Source organism: Lissotriton vulgaris, chromosome 2_2, assembly GCF_964263255.1.
Source record: "Lissotriton vulgaris chromosome 2_2, aLisVul1.2, whole genome shotgun sequence".
NCBI lineage: Eukaryota > Metazoa > Chordata > Amphibia > Caudata > Salamandridae > Lissotriton > Lissotriton vulgaris.
Window position 1 is genome coordinate 195,068,045 of NC_141688.1, and position 25,000 is coordinate 195,093,044.

General features: G+C 50.5%; 1 protein-coding gene across 1 annotated transcript in view; it reads left to right on the top strand.

Annotated features, from left to right (window-relative positions):
- The window catches only part of TPCN2 (two pore segment channel 2), a 236,195-nt gene that overhangs the window by 174,141 nt on the left and 37,054 nt on the right, over positions 1 to 25,000 (top strand). The window contains exons 15-18 of the mRNA XM_086959528.1: positions 576 to 635; positions 721 to 849; positions 1,977 to 2,026; positions 20,246 to 20,345. Coding sequence (XP_086815654.1) covers positions 576 to 635; positions 721 to 849; positions 1,977 to 2,026; positions 20,246 to 20,345 — 339 coding nt within the window. The remainder of the gene's footprint in view (positions 1 to 575; positions 636 to 720; positions 850 to 1,976; positions 2,027 to 20,245; positions 20,346 to 25,000) is intronic.

Sequence of the window (25,000 nt, forward strand, 5' to 3'; positions counted from 1 at the left end):
CATTGCATTAGATTGCAGGTGGTGGGTGGACAAGACATGCAAGGGATAATTTCTGGACAAAAAGGTGCAGCCTGCGTGATTCTGCCTCCCATGTGCCTGGTGGGCACAGTGACAATGACCATGCAGTGTTCAGGTGATCGCTTGCTCTCAGGAAGCATTGTGGATCTTGGTGACTATTTGCCTTGTGTGGTCACAGATCCGGTAATTGACTGCTTGAATTGCCCATTGCGGGTTACTACAGGGCATTAACGACCATCTGCTGCCCTCATAACCTGATCCTAGTGAATACGGGTTATTCAGTTGAGTCCATTAAGATCACAAGATGTTTCAATCTTTCTTGCTGCAAAGTGTAGAGCATTGCAGTCCCGGTGCATTGACTGCAGGCGCTTGTACCTACTTGTTCATAACCATTTAAGATCCTCCTTCTCCTACCTAAGTCCATCCACCCAGACTCCACCTGTGTGTGTGTGTGTGTTTGTGTGTGTGTGTGTGTGTGTGTATATATCAGATCTCAGGTGTATTCTGCACTTTCGATACCACCCGGAAAGTACAATTGTATTTTTCCTCTGCCACAGGTGGTGCTGGTTATCGATGCGGATAAGCCTGGGAGCGAACGGGATGACTTCTTTTTGGGGGTAAGCGTGCTTTATCTGAATTTGTTTGCGCTATCCTTGCTGCCTCTGGTTTCGTGCTAACCAGCTACTTTGTTTTAAACCCAAGGCGATCAACTGCTTCTTCATTGTTTACTATTGTCTGGAAATGGCACTGAAAATCTTCTCGCTGGGATTCAAGAACTACGTATCGTACCCAAGTAACATGTTTGATGGGCTGCTGACGGTCATACTGGTGGTAGGTTCTTTATCATCTCGTTTCACAAACAAGCAGTCATCCACACTACCATCCCGCGCGTCTGACATTGCGCAATCACGACCTCCCTATAGTCATGCAAACCTAACTGTCATCACGCGATTTCACAACTAAATGCTTCTAATACTGTCCCATATCTCCATCGACAAACGTGCACGCCTATAACCGCCATTGCACCATACGTGATACATGTCTGCTATGTTATCGGCTTTATTCATTTGCGTTTTATTGCGGTTCTAATATGACTGTCGATAACCAAAATTTGTTCATCCGGTTGGCACTCAAAGCCACCCTCTGTGACAGAAATCCCCACAAGCATTGGATATTCACCAAGTTAGGCTTTAACAGACGGTGTACACAATATTTGAATACCTGTAAAATCAAACCCCTTCATCTTCAAGAGGTGTTCTAACCTGCCATGTTTTCTAAAGTCTAGTGAGCCCTCCTGATGGTGCATGAAGTGCTCAAGCACTGTTTCTGACATTATGTATTGGCGACACGGAGTCGTGGCCTGGACAGTGAGATCGCATGAAGCCGGAGCTCTCAATACTTCACTCTGCCATGGATCACTACATTGGTACCAACTGCTCATTCTTTTGCTCACAGTAGCGTTGCCAAGGAAACTGGTGACCAGTTCTGTGTTGGCTCAACACTGGAACTCCAGCTCCCCATATGATTTAGGGATGGGCTAGCGATTAATCGTTGCCAACCCCTTGTTTTCTCATCTCCCCTCAGCCAAGCACCACTAATACACTTCGTAAAGTGTGGACACATTATGTTGGTAGCTATCGGTTCACAGGCACAGTATCAAATGAGGGGTGCAATGTGATCGGCAGACATTTGTATATGATGCCCCTAAATTCTCTTCCTGCTCACCCAAATTTGATCATTCGCCTTGTGATCGATCGCAGCAGATTTATATTCTAAATTCATGATGCTTTTCATCCTTTTTCCCCTTGATACCCACCAAAGCTTTTTCAACGCGTGATCTATTTCTGTAGCTGCTGTTTCTCGTCTGTTTGCCTGTTTGAGTGCTCTTCACACTGTTTGATGGAGAGGACATACAGTACCCCCTGTGGCTCTGACTCATGTTCTTTTGTCATTTAAAGGTCTTGGAGATCGCAACTATTGCACTGTACAGTTTTCCTCATCCAGGCTGGTATGTGCTTTCTTTTTATGGATGCAAGTAATTGTGCTATAGTTGTGATTTCTGCTTGATGTGTGCTTTGGCTTGTCTAGCACCCGAGATAATGTATTGGGTGTTTTATGAGATCAAGCTGTTGCAAGACTTTTCGTGGGTGCTTGCCATGCTCATGCATTGTGCTGACACATAGTGTATATCGTCTCTGTCAAAACCTGACTTACTAATCAATTTTTCTGTGTGAGTTGCAATTGTAGAACTATTGTGATGCAGCAGTTTCAGTAGTTATATATTGAGTATGTACTTACTGTGGGGGGGGAGGCAAATTGTAAGGTGTTGGATTTGAATGTGTTCGAAATTCTAAGTGTTGACTTGAATGTCAGAAGATTAGATAACACTCCCTCTCTGTGACCTGGAACCTGCGCGTGTCACCTCTCTGTGACCTGGAACCTGCGCGTGTCACCTCTCTGTGACCTGGAACCTGCGCGTGTCCCCTCGCTGGGACCTGGAACCTGCGCGTGTCACCTCGCTGGGACCTGGAACCTGCGCGTGTCACCTCGCTGGGACCTGGAACCTGCGCGTGTCCCCTCGCTGGGACCTGGAACCTGCGCGTGTCCCCTCGCTGGGACCTGGAACCTGCGCGTGTCCCCTCGCTGGGACCTGGAACCTGCGCGTGTCCCCTCGCTGGGACCTGGGACCTGCGCGTATCCCCTCGCTGGGACCTGGGACCTGCGCGTGTCCCCTCGCTGGGACCTGGGACCTGCGCGTGTCCCCTCGCTGGGACCTGGGACCTGCGCGTGTCCCCTCGCTGGGACCTGGGACCTGCGCGTGTCCCCTCGCTGGGACCTGGGACCTGCGCGTGTCCCCTCGCTGGGACCTGGGACCTGCGCGTGTCCCCTCGCTGGGACCTGGGACCTGCGCGTGTCCCCTCGCTGGGACCTGGGACCTGCGCGTGTCCCCTCGCTGGGACCTGGGACCTGCGCGTGTCCCCTCGCTGGGACCTGGGACCTGCGCGTGTCCCCTCGCTGGGACCTGGGACCTGCGCGTGTCCCCTCGCTGGGACCTGGGACCTGCGCGTGTCCCCTCGCTGGGACCTGGGACCTGCGCGTGTCCCCTCGCTGGGACCTGGGACCTGCGCGTGTCCCCTCGCTGGGACCTGGGACCTGCGCGTGTCCCCTCGCTGGGACCTGGGACCTGCGCGTGTCCCCTCGCTGGGACCTGGAACCTGCGCGTGTCCCCTCGCTGGGACCTGGAACCTGCGCGTGTCCCCTCGCTGGGACCTGCGCGTGTCCCCTCGCTGGGACCTGGGACCTGCGCGTGTCCCCTCGCTGGGACCTGGGACCTGCGCGTGTCCCCTCGCTGGGACCTGGGACCTGCGCGTGTCCCCTCGCTGGGACCTGGGACCTGCGCGTGTCCCCTCGCTGGGACCTGGGACCTGCGCGTGTCCCCTCGCTGGGACCTGGGACCTGCGCGTGTCCCCTCGCTGGGACCTGGGACCTGCGCGTGTCCCCTCGCTGGGACCTGGGACCTGCGCGTGTCCCCTCGCTGGGACCTGGGACCTGCGCGTGTCCCCTCGCTGGGACCTGGGACCTGCGCGTGTCCCCTCGCTGGGACCTGGGACCTGCGCGTGTCCCCTCGCTGGGACCTGGGACCTGCGCGTGTCCCCTCGCTGGGACCTGGGACCTGCGCGTGTCCCCTCGCTGGGACCTGGGACCTGCGCGTGTCCCCTCGCTGGGACCTGGGACCTGCGCGTGTCCCCTCGCTGGGACCTGGGACCTGCGCGTGTCCCCTCGCTGGGACCTGGGACCTGCGCGTGTCCCCTCGCTGGGACCTGGGACCTGCGCGTGTCCCCTCGCTGGGACCTGGGACCTGCGCGTGTCCCCTCGCTGGGACCTGGGACCTGCGCGTGTCCCCTCGCTGGGACCTGGGACCTGCGCGTGTCCCCTCGCTGGGACCTGGGACCTGCGCGTGTCCCCTCGCTGGGACCTGGGACCTGCGCGTGTCCCCTCGCTGGGACCTGGGACCTGCGCGTGTCCCCTCGCTGGGACCTGGGACCTGCGCGTGTCCCCTCGCTGGGACCTGGGACCTGCGCGTGTCCCCTCGCTGGGACCTGGGACCTGCGCGTGTCCCCTCGCTGGGACCTGGGACCTGCGCGTGTCCCCTCGCTGGGACCTGGGACCTGCGCGTGTCCCCTCGCTGGGACCTGCGCGTGTCCCCTCGCTGGGACCTGCGCGTGTCCCCTCGCTGGGACCTGCGCGTGTCCCCTCGCTGGGACCTGCGCGTGTCCCCTCGCTGGGACCTGCGCGTGTCCCCTCGCTGGGACCTGCGCGTGTCCCCTCGCTGGGACCTGCGCGTGTCCCCTCGCTGGGACCTGCGCGTGTCCCCTCGCTGGGACCTGCGCGTGTCCCCTCGCTGGGACCTGCGCGTGTCCCCTCGCTGGGACCTGCGCGTGTCCCCTCGCTGGGACCTGCGCGTGTCCCCTCGCTGGGACCTGGGCGTGTCCCCTCGCTGGGAGCTGGGACCTGGGCGTGTCCCCTCGCTGGGAGCTGGGACCTGGGCGTGTCCCCTCGCTGGGAGCTGGGACCTGGGCGTGTCCCCTCGCTGGGACCTGGGCGTGTCCCCTCGCTGGGAGCTGGGCGTGTCCCCTCGCTGGGAGCTGGGACCTGCGCGTGTCCCCTCGCTGGGAGCTGGGACCTGCGCGTGTCCCCTCGCTGGGAGCTGGGACCTGCGCGTGTCCCCTCGCTGGGAGCTGGGACCTGCGCGTGTCCCCTCGCTGGGAGCTGGGACCTGCGCGTGTCCCCTCGCTGGGAGCTGGGACCTGCGCGTGTCCCCTCGCTGGGAGCTGGGACCTGCGCGTGTCCCCTCGCTGGGAGCTGGGACCTGCGCGTGTCCCCTCGCTGGGAGCTGGGACCTGCGCGTGTCCCCTCGCTGGGAGCTGGGACCTGCGCGTGTCCCCTCGCTGGGAGCTGGGACCTGCGCGTGTCCCCTCGCTGGGACCTGCGCGTGTCCCCTCGCTGGGACCTGCGCGTGTCCCCTCGCTGGGACCTGCGCGTGTCCCCTCGCTGGGACCTGCGCGTGTCCCCTCGCTGGGACCTGCGCGTGTCCCCTCGCTGGGACCTGCGCGTGTCCCCTCGCTGGGACCTGCGCGTGTCCCCTCGCTGGGACCTGCGCGTGTCCCCTCGCTGGGACCTGCGCGTGTCCCCTCGCTGGGACCTGCGCGTGTCCCCTCGCTGGGACCTGCGCGTGTCCCCTCGCTGGGACCTGCGCGTGTCCCCTCGCTGGGACCTGCGCGTGTCCCCTCGCTGGGACCTGCGCGTGTCCCCTCGCTGGGACCTGCGCGTGTCCCCTCGCTGGGACCTGCGCGTGTCCCCTCGCTGGGACCTGCGCGTGTCCCCTCGCTGGGACCTGCGCGTGTCCCCTCGCTGGGACCTGCGCGTGTCCCCTCGCTGGGACCTGCGCGTGTCCCCTCGCTGGGACCTGCGCGTGTCCCCTCGCTGGGACCTGCGCGTGTCCCCTCGCTGGGACCTGCGCGTGTCCCCTCGCTGGGAGCTGGGACCTGCGCGTGTCCCCTCGCTGGGAGCTGGGACCTGCGCGTGTCCCCTCGCTGGGAGCTGGGACCTGCGCGTGTCCCCTCGCTGGGAGCTGGGACCTGCGCGTGTCCCCTCGCTGGGAGCTGGGACCTGCGCGTGTCCCCTCGCTGGGACCTGCGCGTGTCCCCTCGCTGGGACCTGCGCGTGTCCCCTCGCTGGGACCTGCGCGTGTCCCCTCGCTGGGACCTGCGCGTGTCCCCTCGCTGGGACCTGCGCGTGTCCCCTCGCTGGGACCTGCGCGTGTCCCCCCTCGCTGGGACCTGGGCGTGTCCCCCCTCGCTGGGACCTGGGCGTGTCCCCCCTCGCTGGGACCTGGGCGTGTCCCCCCTCGCTGGGACCTGGGCGTGCCCCCCTCGCTGGGACCTGGGCGTGCCCCCCTCGCTGGGACCTGGGCGTGCCCCCCTCGCTGGGACCTGGGCGTGTCCCCCCTCGCTGGGACCTGGGCGTGCCCCTCGCTGGGACCTGGGACCTGCACCTCTTCATACCCAATGGTGGATGCAGGCCCAAATACACTGGCAAAAGAGGCCACCAGTCTATTGTACCAAGAAGGGTCACTCCGATCTAACTCTCATTGATACTGTATCTGCTGCTAGAGAGACTGACATGAAACCTAACCTGGGGAAAAAATGTTTTGGATGGATCTAGTACAGCAAATTAGATGTGCAGGACTGGCATCTGGTCCAAAGTCATGAGGGGAGTATACACTTTTTGGGTGTAGTAAATGATGAGTAAACATCTGCACCCTTGTGAGAACTAGTTTCCTGTTGCCCTCTGTTTAGTAGCGGAAACGTATTCAGCAAGTGGCGTGCGGCGCCATCCATTGGGCATGCAACATGCTCCACTGAGCTATTGAGCAGTTAGACTTCTAGTTACAAGCCTCTTTAACCGTTGTAATGATAGGCAGGCGAGACCTAGCCTCGACATGGGCAGATGGGATCTGGGGTTGACTCTGTGTGCATTATACACAACAGAAGCTCTTCTGGCGCGTTGGTGCTGTCCAAGAGATGCCGCTGTCCAGGAGGGTAGCGCTTCAAGGATACCCTTGCTTACTTCAGTCCTGGTGTTGGATCAGCCTGGATCATGGTAGATCTACCTTGCTCACATAGATAAAATGGGATCTCTAAAGGATCCTCCACCTGGGGAGGTGGATGTTCCCTTTGTGAACTTTGTGCTTATTGGAGCAGCCAGACTCTGGCCCGCAGGGATCAGATAGTAGTTCTGGTGGCCATCTTAACAGTACATAAATGCAGGAGCATGGTACCGAGCTGTACTTCTATATTCTAGCTACTCATCAGAGGTAATAGATTCATTCATCATAGGTACTAGCAGCGCTCTTCATGCGCGCTCCTGCAAAACTGTGCCCACCCCTGTGCAGCTGCCAAGAAGCCCTGAAGGTTGTGGGGGTGAGGGTGAGGACCACGCTGAGACTGCAGTTGGCTTTATTCCACCACGCTTCCTCACCAAGACCTCTGCTATGCCAAAAGCAACCTGTTCCCTCATAAAATTTGCTTCCAAGCTCCTGTATTTTTTTTCTCTGTAAGTAAGAAGTGCAACTCATTTTTTAACTGTCAAAGGGTGGAAGGTTGAGTTGCAGCAGCCAGGATCAGTGACGGTGCTCTTTTATGAGGCACATGCATTAACCCACTGAGCTATTCTTTTGGATTTCAGGCATCCCGCACTATGATACCAGAGGAAAAAAAATGCTTCAAAAATAATTTAAAGGGCCCATAAAATAAATGTCGCAAAAAGTCTCAAAACCCCAATTGACTTCATCAAATAAACATTATACTACGCCTATTGGTGATTTGGAGATGTGGAAATGGGCAAAGAAAACTGTATTCTCCACACAGGATTGGCCTTTTAAGGACATTACCACCATCAAACCTGTTTATCGGCTTCCTTAGGACGGTAGAGTTTGTTTCCAGCTTGCCTGCTTGATCCATAGGCGCTACGCTCTAAACAAATCTCCCTTAAGTGGTCAGTCTGCTTTACCTGCCTGGCTGCTCTACTGCAATGCTTGCCTAACTTTTTAGAACCACTATCAAACTTTTAGAGCTACAAATATTTGTGACCCCACCTCGCTATGATGGACATGAGGAGGACCATTTTTTTACTGTAACTGAAGCATTGTGTGGAATTATTGTCATTTACACGCATCACACTTTCCACTCAAATTAACACTAAATTTGCACAGACCTACAGTTTTACTGATAAACTGCATTTCACTCAAATTATATTGTGTGGAAATCGGGGTTCAGTTGATATAATTTGTTTAACACCAACTAGAGTTTAGGTTTATTTTGAACCTATAATCTTTGTTTCCAACACAGTGGTACACTTTTGCTTTCCTGACTGCTCAATGTATACAGTTTATTTACAGGTATTTACATGTTGTGTTACTAAAAAATTACCTCATATGGTCTTTTTATTCACGCTCCCTGTACCCCAGCAACACTGTCGCATAATTCACCTGACTTTTCTTTCTCTGAGTGCAAAGTGAGAGGAGTTTGTAAACAACAATGCAGTGTGTTTTAAAAAAAAAAAACGTAGTAATTTTTCATAAGAAATAGCTTGTCATTTGGCCTCCGTCTTTGTGGCTCGTCAAAGGTGACCATATAAACACAAATTTTAAATGCATATTCATTTATTGCATGGACTTTTGCGACTCACAAAAAATCGGTCTGTGACCCACAGTTTGGGAAATACTGATCTACTGTGCCACTCACTTCCTCCCCATACTTTTAGGTCTAGCATGACAGCATAGCGGTCTTCACACCTATTGTTCCCACTTCTTTAAACTATACATAATGTGCTTTGGCTCCCAACAACCTTTTGGCTGTATCATTCCGCACTATGGAGTATTTCCATTGCCTTGCACTAGGAACTCTTTACATCTCACAGCTACTTTCAATGAATACACATTTTATACATAGAACAATTTTTTTTCATTGCAGCACGCTTTTGTAAAATATTTTAGTTGGGTCTTAATAGGGAAGTCATATCGATTAGCTCTGACAATGCCGGCTTCTTTTCTAGGTTCATAATTCTGCTCTAATACTATGCGTTGTTTGTTACTTATAAATCAGGGTTCTATGTTGGTCTGCAGTGCTCTACAAACTAAATTCCAAAGTGAAGTGTGTGTGCAGGTCTGCACCATGTATGTAAGTGCAATGTACCATACAAACCCTTGTTGCAAGAACATTAGAGGAGCGTTGACCCCTTCTGGTGCCCAGTACTTGGCTCTAGGGTGACCAACCGCCAATACATTTCATGGACTGGCTGCAATTTGGATCTCACATCCGTTGTCCGGGATGATCCCTTTTACGGATGCCTTTTGTCCGCAATGTTTGGGCATTCAGGGAGCAGCGCTCTTCCCCTGCGAGAAGCCTCAGCGCCCTGATGGGGCTGTCTTGCACTCCACCTCTGAGACCAAGAGCAGCCCCACACTGCCCAATGTCCTTCTGTGTGCGGTTGACTGTCACATACAGAATGACATCGGGCCAGTCCAGGCTGTTAACACATGTGGTGGGCCTCCTACTGTCTCGATCTAGGGCAGCGGATTCTGTTTTTACTGTTTTAACCAGACATAAAGAAAAATGTTACATCTCCCCAGATGGAAGAAATCTACAGAATCCAGTTCATGAAAAGAAACCAGCAGAAGTAGTTAAAGAAAGGGTTATAATAATTCTTTCATAGTCATCATTTTAGAACTGAAGCCTTTTCAAAATTATATACAACGAAGCCATCGTTGCTACTTTTTATTTTATGCAACTAACAACCATCGACCAAGCCAATAGTACTGGCTTGTTGTAGGCGTAATGTATTATTTATCTGGATGCAATACCAGAAGTAGCAGAATACCAGTCGGGCGGCACACTATGCTAATCACCAATTTTTAGCTACTGTGTTTTAACCCACCTTAATGGATTTGAAAACCTCCCTTTGAGAGTCTCCACCCCCCCACCCCAGTTTTTTCATCCCACTTAAAGCCCTGGAAACAACACCATGTCACAGTGACCTCACGACCCGCCAATATATATCATGCATGACTCATGACTTCAAAGTTTTCAGATTGCATACGTGCCGGGAAATGGTGAACCCTCTCCCACTCCTCCCTTGCTTTAAGAACTACAGCTGGGGTGGCGTTCTTGGTGGGCCTCTTCTGTCTGCAACTTCGCAAAGGCTCAACTCATAATTAATGTGAAAAGTTGTGTGAGTGGAGGAATGGGTGAAAGGATGGATGGATGAGTGACAGGATGGATGGATGAGTGAAAGGATGGATGGATGAGTGAAAGGATGGATGGATGAGTGAAAGGATGGATGGATGAGTGAAAGGATGGATGGATGAGTGAAAGGATGGATGGATGGATGGATGAGTGAAAGGGTGAATGGGTGAGTGAAATGGTGAATGGGTGAGTGAAATGGTGAATGGGTGAGTGAAATGGTGAATGGGTGAGTGAAATGGTGGATGGATATTGGATGGATGGATGGATGGATGGATGGATGAGTGAATGGAAGGATGGATAAGAGAAAGGGTAAATAAATGTATGGGTGGAATGGTGGATGTATGGTTGGAATGGTAGATGTATGGGTAAAAGGGTGGATTTATGGGTAAAAGGGTGGATGTATGGGTAAAAGGGTGAATGGATGAGTGAACGTGTGGATGATGGGTGAATGATTGGATGAGTCTAATGATGGATGGATGGATTGATTGATGAATTGTTAAGTGAAAGGGTGAATGTAAGGATGGGTGAGTGAGTGAAAGTGAGGGTAGAGGAGCAAAAGGATGGATGGATGAGTGAAAGGATGGATGAATGATCAGGTCAAAGGATGTATTCATGAGTAGATGGGTGGGTGGGTGGGTGGATGGAAGGATGGGTGAGGAGATGGCTAAGTGAATGGGGGATGGAGAGACAGTGATGATGGATGGATGAGGGAAAGGATGGATGGATGATTGACAGGACAGATGGGTCAAAGGGTGTATGGATAAGTGAAAAGGATGTAAGGAAGTATGAGTGAAATAATGCACAGATGAGTGAAAGGAAAGGTGAAGAGCTGGAAGAAAGAAAGGATGGATGGATTAGGGAAATGGTGAATGAATGGAAAGATGAGTGACAGTGAATTAATGGATGAGTAAGTGAAAGAATGGGTGAAAGGGTAATTGTTTGGATGGGTGGAAGTGTGGATGGATGAGTGAAAGGATGGATGGGGTGAAAGGGTGGATAGATGAATGAATGGGTGGTAGAAGGGATGGATGAGTTAAATGTTGGATGAAGGATAGATGATGGATAGGTTTGGAAATGGTTGGATAGGTTTGGATATGGATGGGTATACAGATGGCATGACAGAATGAATGGTGAAAGACTGAAGGATGGATGAATGAATAAATGCCACACCCCGGGTGACTCGACCTACCATTCCAAACCAGCGTAACATGGGCTTGAAATGCTCCTTCTGCCTGCCAAAAAGCAGAAATTAATCCCTTGTACTGCGCTGTGGTACCACTAGTGACGTTCCGCTGTTGGGCAGCGCTGCTCCCATGCCTCTGGAAAACAGCGGGAGCAGCCCTCCACCTGCCCCGCAGCCATGTGAGCTGCATGAGCGCACAGCTCCGTGCAGCCCTTCTGCGGAGAAAGGTGGGTGAGACCTCACTTGCTGACAGACAACAGCACCGACGTGACTCATGTGCCTTCCACCACAATTATTTTCTTTCAAAATTTTGCACCCCTAAGAATATTGAGCCACGGGTCTATCAACCCGGTGTACCCACCACCCATGCTACACAATGGCTACCAGTATGAATGACTTCTGACTACTACACCTGTTAGCCCTCAGTGTCTTAAGTAACACTTCCTATATATTGACTTTACACACATTGTATAGAGACTCATAAATGTGAATGTCAACTCCTATCTAACCACCCTGACCCACAATAATACCATAATGCTCAGCAGTGTGCAGCCAATTACAGATCATACAGGCTGGTGACTAACAACCTTTTCCTGCTTAATGCACTTGCCCTCACACAAGACATGTCCTCTCTGGGTCTTGTGCCCTCACACAAGACTTGTCCTCTCTGGGTCTTGTGCCCTCACACAAGACATGTCCTCTCTGGGTCTTGTGCCCCCTCACACAAGACATGTCCTCTCTGGGTCTTGTGCCCTCACACAAGACTTGTCCTATCTGGGTCTTGTGCCCTCACACAAGACTTGTCCTCTCTGGGTCTTGTGCCCTCACACAAGAAATGTCCTCTCTGGGTCTTGTGCCCTCACACAAGACCTGTCCTCTCTGGGTCTTGTGTGATATCGGGGTACAGGCTACGTTGTCGAGCTGGCAAAAATTTCCAAAGTTATTTGTTTTCGCCGTTGGCAAAGTTTCCAGGTTTGTTTCACTTCGCCCCTGCTAAGCTTTTCTGCACGTTACAAGATAATATCCACAAATCAGAACAAGCAAAGATTACAAATAAATGTAGACCCTTCCCCTGCAAGCATAGCTGTCCGTTTTACTATAAACGCTTGCATAAGAACGAATATGTTTTAATTTTTGTGACACAAATTGTTACAAACTGACATTGTTTGAGCATACGTGGGCACGCGTGAAATCTCTCAATTTAGTAAAGGTGTGGAGGTTTCCGCGGAAGTTTGCGTAGCTTTGGACCAGGATGTCGGCTCTTTCGACCTGCACTGCACTGCACTGCAGGGCTGGGAGGGCAGGTGGCGGTATTGATTTTCCTAATCTCACTTGTGAACACACACTAGCGCCTGCACCTATTTAAAGTCTCTTTCCCTTCTCTGCGCTGCCCTCCGGACAGTCGCAAACTGCCTAAGCTCCTCTTCCAAGAATTAAGTGCCGGCCGGTCTCTCTGACGCACGCCAGTGACGTCACGGAAACGAGTGACCGTCGGATGCGATTGATGAGATGGAAACTGGCTATGGTGGACGCTGAGTCACTCGTGGGGGTGTGATGTGGTGGAAAACTAGCACATTACTGCTGCGTGAGAGGAGACACCGTGGGCCTTGCGCTGTCTCTGCCTTTCACCTGGGTGAAAGGTGTCCCATGAACGTACTTCAAACCCACTACCTTGGATCACTTAGTACTGTGCCTGTTTCTATGCAGTTCTCGGCCTACAGCCGAAGTGGTCACTCTTCAGGGAATTTTGCCCATTAGGCGAAGTGATTCTCTGCCAGTGCTTAATTTGTAAAATATTAAGTGCCAGGGCCCTGACCTGGGGGCCACTGCAGCTTGCACCACCCGCGCCCCTGACATCGCTGCCAATGGCGGTCCCAAAACAACTACGAACCCTCTCTCTCGCCTGCAAGTGGTCACTTTAGATTATTCCAGGTCCCCAAAGCTAAAGGAAAGGCTGGGGAGGCAGGTGTTAATAATTTTAAAGCATACTGTATTCCTTAACAACCGTTCTGCTTGTCTCTAAATTAGCTGAGGAGCGCCCCCATGCGGCAGACTGTCATAAGTGTAGTGTTGCCAAATAAGTGCTGGTGCCGAACACTGAAAACCAATTAAGTGCCTGCGCTGAACACCTGAAACCATCAGCTCAAAATAAGCAAAGTGTTGACCCCCTCTGTGTTTCGAGAACGCAGGTGGGAGCACCGTCCAATAAATTGATGCACAGTGGAACTCATCTGGCTTTGCCCTCGGCACTTGATTGGTAAGCTTAACTAATGGTCCCTTCTGTGCATTAATGGATTACACTAGTTAATATGCATTTTTTATGATAAATCCTTGGACGGCAACCATCTTATGGAAGTGTGTCGCATTGTACAGCACAGGTCGCCTTGTTGACAGCATCTTTTATTCAAGCTGCTAAAATGATTAATTATGTTGTAAACGCACCTGGTGCCCGAGTGATTGACGAAGGTCAGACCAGTGCCGAGGGACAGAAGACGGTATTTGATGACAGAGAGCAGTCTGCTATGGACCAGAGCATCTACTCGCCCTCTTCATTCAGTGGCACCTGGTTCTGTTGCAATCTCTAGTGGTGCCCTAGCCCAAGAAATCCTATCAAACTGAGTAGAAGTGGCAGGGTTTACCTCCGTGAGTTACAGGCTGATGAATGTAACAGATACTAACGTCAAATATACAAACTGCATAGAGTGTCCCTAGACACAGGTAGAAGACTAGCTCAAAGCACTATATATATTTTCTTATTTAATTTGTGAAACATTGAAAGTGGCTCATTAGCAAATGTCGTTAGCGTATTTGCAAATATAGAATCTGCAATGACCTCATTCCTGTGCTCCAGAAACACTCTACCTTTTCTGCCCTGTTTCTACTCCAGTCCCTTCCCTCTCCTATCTTTTGCCTAGGTGTGTATGTGTAAACATTTAAATGTTTTTTTGCTGCAGAACAGTATTAGTTTTATCGAGGTTTGTTGAACTGCAGGAGGTAGGCATACATTGATGGCTTAGAACAGTGTTAACTTAATGCAGTAGTGTTTATGTAGGAAGAGCCACACCTCCTCTTCATCCCACCACTCTTAAGATTGGATGAGACTAATGCGGACGGCATAGGGTGTGTAAGTTTCAGGCCTAACCAGCATATAGCACCGCTCATAAAAAGTGACCTGCACGCAATGTATACAGCTCCGAGGAGTAACCACGAGCACTCGCTTCTATATTTATTTATACATTTGCGCCGCACCTGACCCTGGGGATGTGAAAGCAGCAACAAAGTATTTTAGAGGCCGAGCGGCATTCTACATCCCTTGCAAATTGTATTCAACCAGTTGTGGCTTGTCCCGTGTACCAATAGTGAGGGGAGGGGAGGAGAGAACGGCTAGGGGGGGGGAGGGGGGGGCGGGGAATGGCGGGTGTTGGGGGTAGATGCATTAAAAAAAAAACACTTACCTGTCGACCGACTGGCCAGCCGCCGCCTCTCTTCTGTTGGAACAGGAAGCAGCATAGGCTCTCCTCAGCCAATCATAACGCTGCAATAGTCTCTCAGTAGTTGACTTGCTGATGGGTTGGGGGCAAACTCCATACTTCTGGCTCCGGACTACTCCCTTCTGGCTGCCGCTGGTGTGGTGTTGGTGCAAGATTTCCCTGCGCACCTTCCTGTTGACTGTGATAGCCCCACAGGCCTGAAGGTGTTCTGGGTGTCTTTGGGGCAGTAGTTTGACACCTCTGCCTCTGAAACAAGTGTTCTCTTCTCCAGTCCCAGCCAAGGACTTCACTCGTTTGTACCAGGACACGTTGCGGTCCGCTGTTCTGTGTCCCTGCTGGACAGTGACCATAGTGCACAGTTTGTCATTCTGTGGGGAGTTTGTCGATAGGCTTGTAGGATCCGATGGAGGCAACACTCCATGTCCACCCCTACCCTGAGCGTTCTATACAGGGTGCGCATTAAATGCTTCACTTCTCCATTATCTTTTGGCCATTGAAGGGTCACGTTCTAATGCTTAGTAACTGCATATATTCCTTAAATTCGTGCTTCTTGAATGAGGCCCATTGTCCGTCTTCACTTCGTCTGGTAGTCCCACCACGGCGAGCACTTTCTCTAAAATTGGCATCACCTTGGAAAATGTGGTGGACTGTATGACCTCAACCACCGGGTCCTTGGTGTAGCTGTCCAGGATTAGTGCGGTTAGCCAGACATCCGAGAAGCTCCAGAAGGCCATGCTGTCTTGGGACTAAAGACATGGTTCTTCTGTGACACCTGGAGCTGGTCCGTATCTCTGCTTCTGATCGCACAGGAGTGGCTTCCTCACACTTTTTGTCCACCAATGCGTCCATGCCAGGGAACCACACCTTATCTCTACCTTGCTGTAGTCTATAGCACTCCTTGGAGGCCCTGATGAGCCACTTGACAGTTCTGGCCTGGAGGCTCTGCGGTATGATTTTCCCTCCCCTGAGTAGCAGGCCTTCACTGCTGGTGCCCCGTTCATTTTTTATGTGCCAGAGCTGGCTCATAGTTCTGTGTGCCCTCTCCTCCAGCGATTTGGCCCCCATCCAGGAAATTGCACTGTTACTGCCTCAGGAGCGCTTCTTTGGCCATTTGAGAATGGCCTCTACATGAGCCCCCTCGCAGACATCGCACGCCAGCACAACCTCAACATCATCTCCTACGCTGACGACACCCAGCTGATCCTCTCCCTTACCAACGACCCCGCCACCGCCAGAGCCAACCTTCACGAAGGGATGAAAGAGGTAGCCGAATGGATGAAGAACAGCCGCCTGAAACTAAACTCAGATAAGACGGAAGTGCTCATCCTGGGATCCTCACCCGCCGCTTGGGACGACTCTTGGTGGCCCCCCGCCCTAGGCAGCGCACCCAAACCAACAGACCACGCACGCAACCTGGGCTTCATCCTGGACTCCTCCCTCTCCATGACCAGACAAGTCAACGCCGTCTCCTCGTCGTGCTTCAACATCCTGCGCATGCTACGTAAGATCTTCCGGTGGATCCCCACCGAGACCAGGAAGACGGTCACCCAGGCCCTCGTCACCAGCCGTCTGGACTACGGCAACACCCTCTACGCCGGAACCACCGCCAAACTCCAGAAGAGACTCCAGCGGATCCAGAACGCCTCAGCACGACTCATCCTGGACATCCCCCGTTGCAGCCACATCTCCGGACACCTGAGGGATCTGCATTGGCTCCCGGTCAACAAGAGAATCACCTTCCGTCTCCTCACCCACGCACACAAAGCCCTACACAGCCAAGGCCCAGGATACCTCAACATCCGCCTCAACTTCTACGCTCCCAAACGCCAGCTTCGATCGACCAGCCACGCCCTCGCCGCCGTCCCCCGCATCCGTAGAGCCACCACAGGGGGGCGGTCCTTCTCCTACCTCGCCGCCAAGACATGGAACTCCCTCACTCCCCACCCACCTCCGCCTGACCCAGGACCACCTCGCCTTCAGGAAGCAACTCAAGACCTGGTTGTTCGAGCAGTAGCAGGCCCCCCCCCAGCGCCTTTAGACCCTCTGGGTAAGTAGTGCGCTATATAAATGCAATGATTGATTGATTGATTGTGTCAGCGAGTGTTGCTTCCTTGATCTCTGCAATGGACAGCGCTCTTGGATATGTACGTTGCACTACCATCCTCAAGAAGTCTTCCACCCTTCGCATTACTCAGCCATCTCCGTCCAGGTTCTCCTTGTGGATGGCGTAACATATAGTCAGCTGGACTGTTGATTCCTGGGCTGTACAGTAGTTAAAATTGGTTGGGCTGAAGCTGCACTGCCCACCACATGATGCGAGGCGGGATGTGCCTAGATGTCCCTGCAAATAGAGGGACTAGAGTGTTGTGGTCAGTTATTACCTGGAACAGTTGCCCAAAGAGGAATAAGGGGAAGTGTAGGCATGCCTATCTAATGGCCAGCGCCTAACACTACAACCTGCTCGTATCTGGTTTCTGTGTCTGACAGCACTGTATTGACATATACGATCTGGACCCAGAATCCTTCACTCTTCTCCTGCAGCAGCACTGTTCCAAGCTCCACTGGACTCTTATCAACCACCAGCTCTGTGTGACATTTTGCATTAAAGTAGGCCATTGTGACATCTGCCAGTAGTGCTACTTTTACTTGGCGGAAAACCAAATTCACTTGCAGGTCTCACTCCCAAAGAGCATCAGCTCTTGTTTGTGTCCTCAGCGGCTCAGACCGGGTTTAGCAAATTAGTGAAGAATCTCCCACAATAAGTGTCCATACCCAAGAAACTCCACAACTTGGTGCATTACGAGGGACGGATACTTATCCAATTGCCGCCACTGTCTTTGGGTCAATGCACAGCCCTTTCCTTAAAGAGGTTTTCCAAATAACTCTATTACATTTTCATAAAAGGAACTCTTTTGACGATGGAAAGTCAACCACAGTCTGGCATCTGTTGAAGCATAGCTGAGTCTCACATGGTGCTCCTCAAGGGTATCCTAGAATATCCGTATGTCACTGATCATATTCAGGACTCCCACCAGTCCAGAGAGGGTTTCCCAGATGGTGTTTTGAAATACCTCTGTTGCTGATGAGACCTCGAAGTTCAGCCTCCAATACAATCAGAGACTTATGTGGATTGAAAAGGTTGTGATGCACAGACTGGCTGGTTCTAGTTCTAACTGATGGTAGCTAGCATTTAAGTCCAGTTTGGAAAACCATGGGCTCAATTCATGTCTGCCACAATGTCCTCCACCATGTGGGGGTTATGCATTGCTCCGTTTGGATGACTTTATTTGGGAGACGCAAGTCTATGCATAGTCCGATTGTGCCTGGCTGTTTCGGTTTTGGTGCAATCACAATGGGTGAGACCTACGGAGTTGACCACCTCAGTCACTCCTTGTTCATCTAGGTTCCACAGCTCCTTTTTCACAAGCAGCCACAGGTGAAATGGGACCCGCCAGTGCCGACATGCTGTTCTCACAGTCTCATCAGTATGTAATCAAACCTAAGTACCCTTTAGCCATTTGAACAGTTGAGGGAACTCCAGTATGATGCTATAGTATGTGATGCGTGGACCTGTCCGACAAAGAAGACGAGCCCCAGGCTTTCTGCTGTGTGGCAACCTAACAGCCTACTGGTGCCTCCTTCCGTAACAAGGTTTTGTGTTTGTGTTGTCTTAGTCGCTTGCCACTGCGACTTCCACCACTCATTTTAATGGCAGTGGCTTCGTACCACCATATGTGTAAATCCTCGCTTTTGTTGGCGTTAGCTTGAGGCATATTAGCAGGTTGCCGAATTGTACTGAGTGCATTACATTGACAGAAGCACTTCCTGTTTTCTTCTCTCCCTGCAAATGTGGTAAATACCTAGCTGTTGTCTTCGTCCATGTATGGTCTCTGGCCGCCACACACTGATGTGCCCTCTGTCTCATCCTTCTCGATCAACAGCTGCCACAAAGTGTATCTCACCTTGCCTCTGTTATCTGTCCGGAGCCCTTGTCCTTCGCTGTTGCACACTTTGGTGCAGTGATTCATGTGTCCCCATCTGGAGCAGGACTGGCCTTGGGCAGGACAGGTACTCTGTGATCAAGGCCACAGCTGCCACACCATCATCTCTCTGGTGCTGCAGGCCATCGTTGTATGATGCATACTTGCTCCTCTATGAGCTAACGGTGTGGTTCGTGCACGCCTGGACTGTCCCTTGTACCATTTCTGCCTCGCCTCATTGGCCCAGCTGTCTGCCAATTTGTGCGACCTTGCCAACATTAGTATGGCTTCCATGCTGTACCCTGGTTGAATGAGTCTATGGAGGGCCGCTACTTATAGCCTTGAAATAGTTGGGCTCTAATTTCGTCCTGCTGGTTTATATAGCATGTGCCCACCAGTGCTTAGCCTGCTGCAGCTCGAAATGCTCCCTGGCAGGGTCGACCTGGGGGGGGGTTGAACTCTAAATCCACACCAGAACCTGTGTTGTGCGGTGTGTTAAGGTTGTACTTAAGTGCGTTAACTAGACCTCTTGATGGCGCTGTATGTTTTCCCAGTAGGCTTGGAAGCAGTGCTGTAGGCGTCTGACCCATTGCCGCCAGCGTGGCACGGGAGTCGTAGGGTGCGCTAGCTCGCTGAAGGGCAGCAGCTCAGTGACTAAAGAGTGGGTAGCTGGTGGGGGTGGTGTTTGTTGTTTATTGCACAGACATGGCATGGCAGGACTATCTGTCAGAACACATCCTGGATAATGCAGGCTCGCTTGTATAGTGTTGCCACTTTTGAGCAGTCTACATGCACAGTGCTGTCCCGTCTCTGCGCCTCTCTATGCGAGTGCCATACACCTTCTGCGCTAGTTCTCTGGTTGCTGCTTCATTGCTTTTGGTTCCCCAATTATCCTCTTTTTACCCTGCTTCAAAAAGGCCTCTCTTCTGCTGTTATGGTCCCCATGCTCAATGCAGCTGTTTCTTTTTAAAAAAAAAAAAAAATTCCAGGCCTCTTATGCACACATCATCCAGGGCAGGCCTCTCACGAACCTACCTCAGTGTGTTGCTGGATCGTTCCCTTGGAGCAACCTTGCGGCACACACACGCCGTTGGCCGCTCATGAGGGATTGCTTCCCGATCTCCCCCTCACTCTCAGCCTTCCACCCGGTCACAAAGGCATGACACTGCACACATTGTGCGGCCGTAGCTAGCGGGTAGCGCTGCAGCTTAGCCCGTGCCATGAAGGTAAATTTTATATGGAAACCTATTCATTCATGCATTCATTCTGTGCAAAAAGCATCAATTGTTAACTACCATTCTGCTGATTGTTGTGCAGCCCCAATTTTCTGTTTCTTGGCTTGTGTGCATGAGGTGGTGGTTTCATAGCCTGCACACACTAACGTATTCTGTGTAGTAGGGCTGTTATGGTTCTACTATGGCCTCATTTCTCTTGAGAGTTGGGGTATGGTGGACACAGATGTATCTTCTGTACATTTTGAAAGTTGGGGAGGAGTATTTCTAGGTGGGAACACATATGCTTCACAAAGTTATTTATTGTAGCAACATTAGATGAAGTCTCATGTAGAATTGACATTTTGGTTTTTGTAGCAGTAATGTCTCTGCTGCTCCAAATGAGGCTGGGTCTGTTTGCTCTCTTAAGTAGTCTTAAGAGGGTAGTAGTGTGGCTTTATGAAGTGTCTGTCTTGTGGAGGTGTGGACTTGTTTGAAGAGGTGGGTGGTGTTGTTCACTGTATTGCTTCTGTCTAACATGCAATCCTTGTTGTAGGAAGCCTGATGTAATGGGGGTCCTGTCCCTTTGGGAGATGGTGCGGCTGGTGAATATGTTCATAGTCTTCCGGTTCCTGCGGATCATCCCAAATATGACGGTAATGGCCACTTATTGTACTATTTCATAAGCTTAAAACTGAGCCAGTGTTCTGGTGTCCATCATCAGATCTAGATTTTGGGAATCCTGCTGCTACAGCATAATGTTGAACTTTAGATGTACGGTAGCAGAAAAAATTGGGTGGGGGGTTGCCCACATTGCACAGTTTGTGCACAAACCTGCTCTGTTGTCCTCTAATTTGTAGTTGGGTATGTGGCAAATCTAATACCTTATCATGTCTGCATACTGCAACTCCAATTCTCATTAGACCATTGTTCTACCTTTAATTTCATCCCTGTCTATCTTTACATAGTGCCACCTCACAAGCGAGCAAAGCAACAAGTACTGACTGTCCCTTCCGACCACACCTGGTCCCTTTCTGAACTTACCACTACTCTTTGCCCTTTACCTCAAATAATGCTGTGGCGCTGCCCTTGTAATTACAGTTTTCTCCACCACACATGCTGTCATCAATTAACTTTTTACTGGGCATCATCAACGTTGGTCTATCGCTCAGTCTGTTTCGGGTTGTAACTCTGCAGAAAATGCTGTAAAAAACCCTTGGCCAGATATCTACATGTGGTGTTAGATTCAATAACGATCTATCGAACTGCGACTCCTGCTCCTTGAAGGATTAGAAGGCCATTCGAGAATGAGAGGCCCAGGTATTTTTGGATATGGCCTGTAGAAATTCCCTAGAGTGGTCACTATCCCCATCAGGCAAGTTTCCTGACAGAGTATGATGACCCAAGTAGTCTTTCTAATGAAACCACAAAAAATGCCATTGGCAGTACAGTTTTTTTGCTGGACGAAATGGTCTTGCAACCATGATCATAGAGATGTGATGCAGTTCCCCATTGTTAGAAATGGGCTCTCTAGTTGGCAGAGGTGTGCCCCCTGTTCAAATAGGAACCCTCACTCTATTCTGAGTAAGGGAGCCGCACAGCTAAGATTACCCGAGCTTCACCCCATTGGTAGCTTGACACAGAGCAGTCAGGCTTTTCCCAATGGCAATGTGTAAAATAAACACACACACACACACCCTCACACCACATTCAACAAAACCCACATCCAACACACACCACACACAACATCCAACACACACCACACACAACATCCAACACACACCACACACACACCCAACACACACACACCCAACATCCAACATACACACACACATCCAACATACACACACACATCCAACATACCACACACATCCAGCATACACACACACATCCAACATACATACAGACATTCAACATACACACACACATCCAACATACACACACACTTCCAACATACACACACACACTTCCAACATACACACACACACTTCCAACATACACACACACACTTCCAACATACACACACACACTTCCAACATACATACACACACTTCCAACATACATACACACACGCACACATCCAACATACACACACGCACACATCCAACATACACACACACACACATCCAACATACACACACACACACACATCCAACATACACAAGTCAAGATATCACTTTTAAAAGACAAGTTTAGTCCATAAAAATGATTGGGTTGGTTTATTTTGGACAAAGTACCATAGATGCATCAAAAAACAAGGATGCTGCAAGGCGCCGGGGAGGTGAAGCATCGAAAAATCAGGTGATGCATCAGTTTCTTACTGCTACAGAAGAGGTGATGCATTGGTTCCTTACTGCTAGCTGGGTAGGTGATGCGTTGGTTCCTTATTGTTTCAGGGGAAGTAATGCGTCCATTGTGGACATGACGTGTCCGTTCCTTACTGCTGTCGGTGACTATGAAGAAATCGGCGCCGAATGACAATATGTCAAAAATCAAGTTGCACTACGTTGATTCCACAGCGATAATGCAGGTGCTGCGTTGGAGTTAGAGGGGTGCATCACATCCTTGGGTGATGCGGTGCTTGTAACTCATGTAGCGGCTGCTCTTTTGATGCGCTACGACAGAAAGCTGGGGCCTATGTTGTAAGCCGCGGTTTATGTATCCGGCAGGGCATCTGTGCAGGCAGAGTATTGCAGAGATACGCTGACTCGAATGACAATGTGAGTTGATGCAAGGATTTTCTCCTTGAAATCGCCAGAATATACTTTCATGGGCCCTCTAACTGGATTTGGCACCACTTGGTAAGTCAGGACTCTCACAGAAGAGCCCAGGTACGGGCAGGTGAGGTCTTTTTATGGCCCTGAGACATCTTAATGGGAGGTAAGCTCAACTTAAGCCCTTGTAGAACCTTGAAAGCAGGATGTAGAAAGCAAGTCCAGTCCTTTCACTCCCAGGACAGAAGCAGCAAAGCAGCAGGCCAACACCGCAAAGCAAACAGCAAAGTGGCAGTAACCTCCTATCCTATCCAGCTCGTCTTCCTGGCAGAATAGTCTCAACCTAGAAGTGTTCCGAGGATATGAGGTCACAAGACCAGTACCTACACCTATTTTAATCTTAAAGTAGGCAAACTTCATAGGACAGTCTTTGTAGTGCACAAGACCCTGCCTTTCCCTGCCCTGGATTCAGACACACTTCAGGGGGGTGTAGATGGCTTTGTGTGAGGCAGGCACAGCCCTATTCAGGTGTCGATGTCACACCTCTTACCACTCTAGCTCAGGAAGACCCATCAGCTAGTGATGGGAAATCAGACTACACAGGACGAACCTCAGCTCTCTTTGTGGGACTGTCTTGAGTGAATGCACAAACAGCCCAACTGTCATTCTAACTCAGATGTGTATTCTGCAGACCGGAAGATTCACTGTATGGTAAAAATAAGAAAATGCTGTCTCTCTATAAGTTGTAAATATACAAATTGCTCCCCACACACTTGTTTTCTGCTTATTGATTTTAAGCACATAAATCAGGACTACTTCTGAATATGTGGGTTTATTTTAGTTTCACCCTTTGCTTTTCAATATCAAGTACAAAAGTTCAATTTATAGCATGTTTGAAAAAGACACGCAACATGAAACATTAAATGACAGATATACAAATCAATAATTACCAACACATTAAATCCAAAACATCAAATTTGAACAAACATGAAACATATATGCACATTATTATCATCTGACGGCAACATCAATTTTTAGAATGCCGATATCCAAAAAAGATACTTGTTAGTATATTCTGTACAGTCATTGAAGGACAAACAAGTTTCGAAAGAGGGCCAAATGGATACGAATAAATGAGTCCAAGTTGCAATTAATCCTAATTCGTGGCCTTCTAGATGCCGACGCGTTTCGCACCCGCTAATTAAATAAACGGGATCTCGTCAGGGCCTTGTCACTTCAGTAGTTTTTGTTCTGTGCAAAAAAGGAAGAAGAGCACAACACCTTAGTTCTGTTGTTCCCACCCATTTTTAAACAAATCACTACACCTCTGCCTGTGAAGAAATCTGTACCTGTAGCGTTGTGGCCGGGTTCATACAGGTTCAACAGCCTTCTTGTGTTTGTTACTGTTTTTGGGAACCCTGTGGGGATATTTGTAGCTATTAGAAAGTTCAGGGTTGGTTGGTGATCACCCTATTTAATTAGCGGTGCATTAAAACATACTTTTTACCTGCTTTTTAATGCCGCTGCTCTTTAAGAAATGTCCTCTGTCCGTTTAGATTGTCTATTCTCTGATCTTTATCTGCTCTCTCTGGCTTCCGCTCCCTATTTATTAAAGAAATTAGAGTTATTTAGAAGAGATAGTCTCTCTTATTTCTAAAGTGTGTGTACCAAAAAGGCATCTACCTTGAGGGGGCGTCCCTCGGCGCGCGTGGATTTACTCTTCTGTTGATGCGGGAGGGATTTTTTCAATCTATTCAAAAAGAAGGGGAATTGTGTTAGTCTCGTGTGCGCTCGCGTTTTCGGGAGCAGCATCTGAGAGTGTCACGGTCGATGCTGTCTCCTACCTTTGATTAGAGGAGCGAGGGGAGGCATCTGGCAGTTTGCAACGCTTCTATCACTCTGAGCTTCCGCATTGAAGCCGGCGTTGAATTGGAGCAACCATATGGAGGTCAGCGTCATGCATTCTCGTTGATGACGCGATCCGGGAATTCTGGGATCTGTAGTTCAGGGTGTCCGTGTGGGTGCTTTCCATTAATGTTAGTCAGACCCTCGCTCATGTGGTGACTCGTGCGAAGCAGTATTTCATCCTCCGAGAGATTACAGCCTGGAGACTTCTGACAATGTATTTAACCCGCTTTGGGTGCTGTTAAATTTAAGGATTAAGTATGCCTCTTTTGTCAAGAGGACACTTTCAGTGTCAGGGGGACATTTATTTGGGTTGATGCTATACAGTACAGTCCATTTAAAATCGGTTTCTCGATGATTGGCCTCTGTGAAATGCTGTACCATGGGTGCATTCGCTACCTTATTTTTGAGTCTAGATCTATGCTGTGTGATGCGGGTATTCACTTGTTGGTTTGTTTTTCCGATATAAATTTTATCGCACGGGCATAGAATTGCGTATACGACATTTCTTGTCCGACAATTAGTGAAACCTACATTTTTCCATTTAGTGTTCTTGTGCATGAATTCAATGCCTTCAATCGTGGTATCGCAGGAGACACAGTTCCCACATTTGTGATGTCCCAGTATCGGTTTCAAACCCCATTGGGAGAGCAGGTCACTTTTAGGTTTTTGGATTCGTACATCAGCGCGGA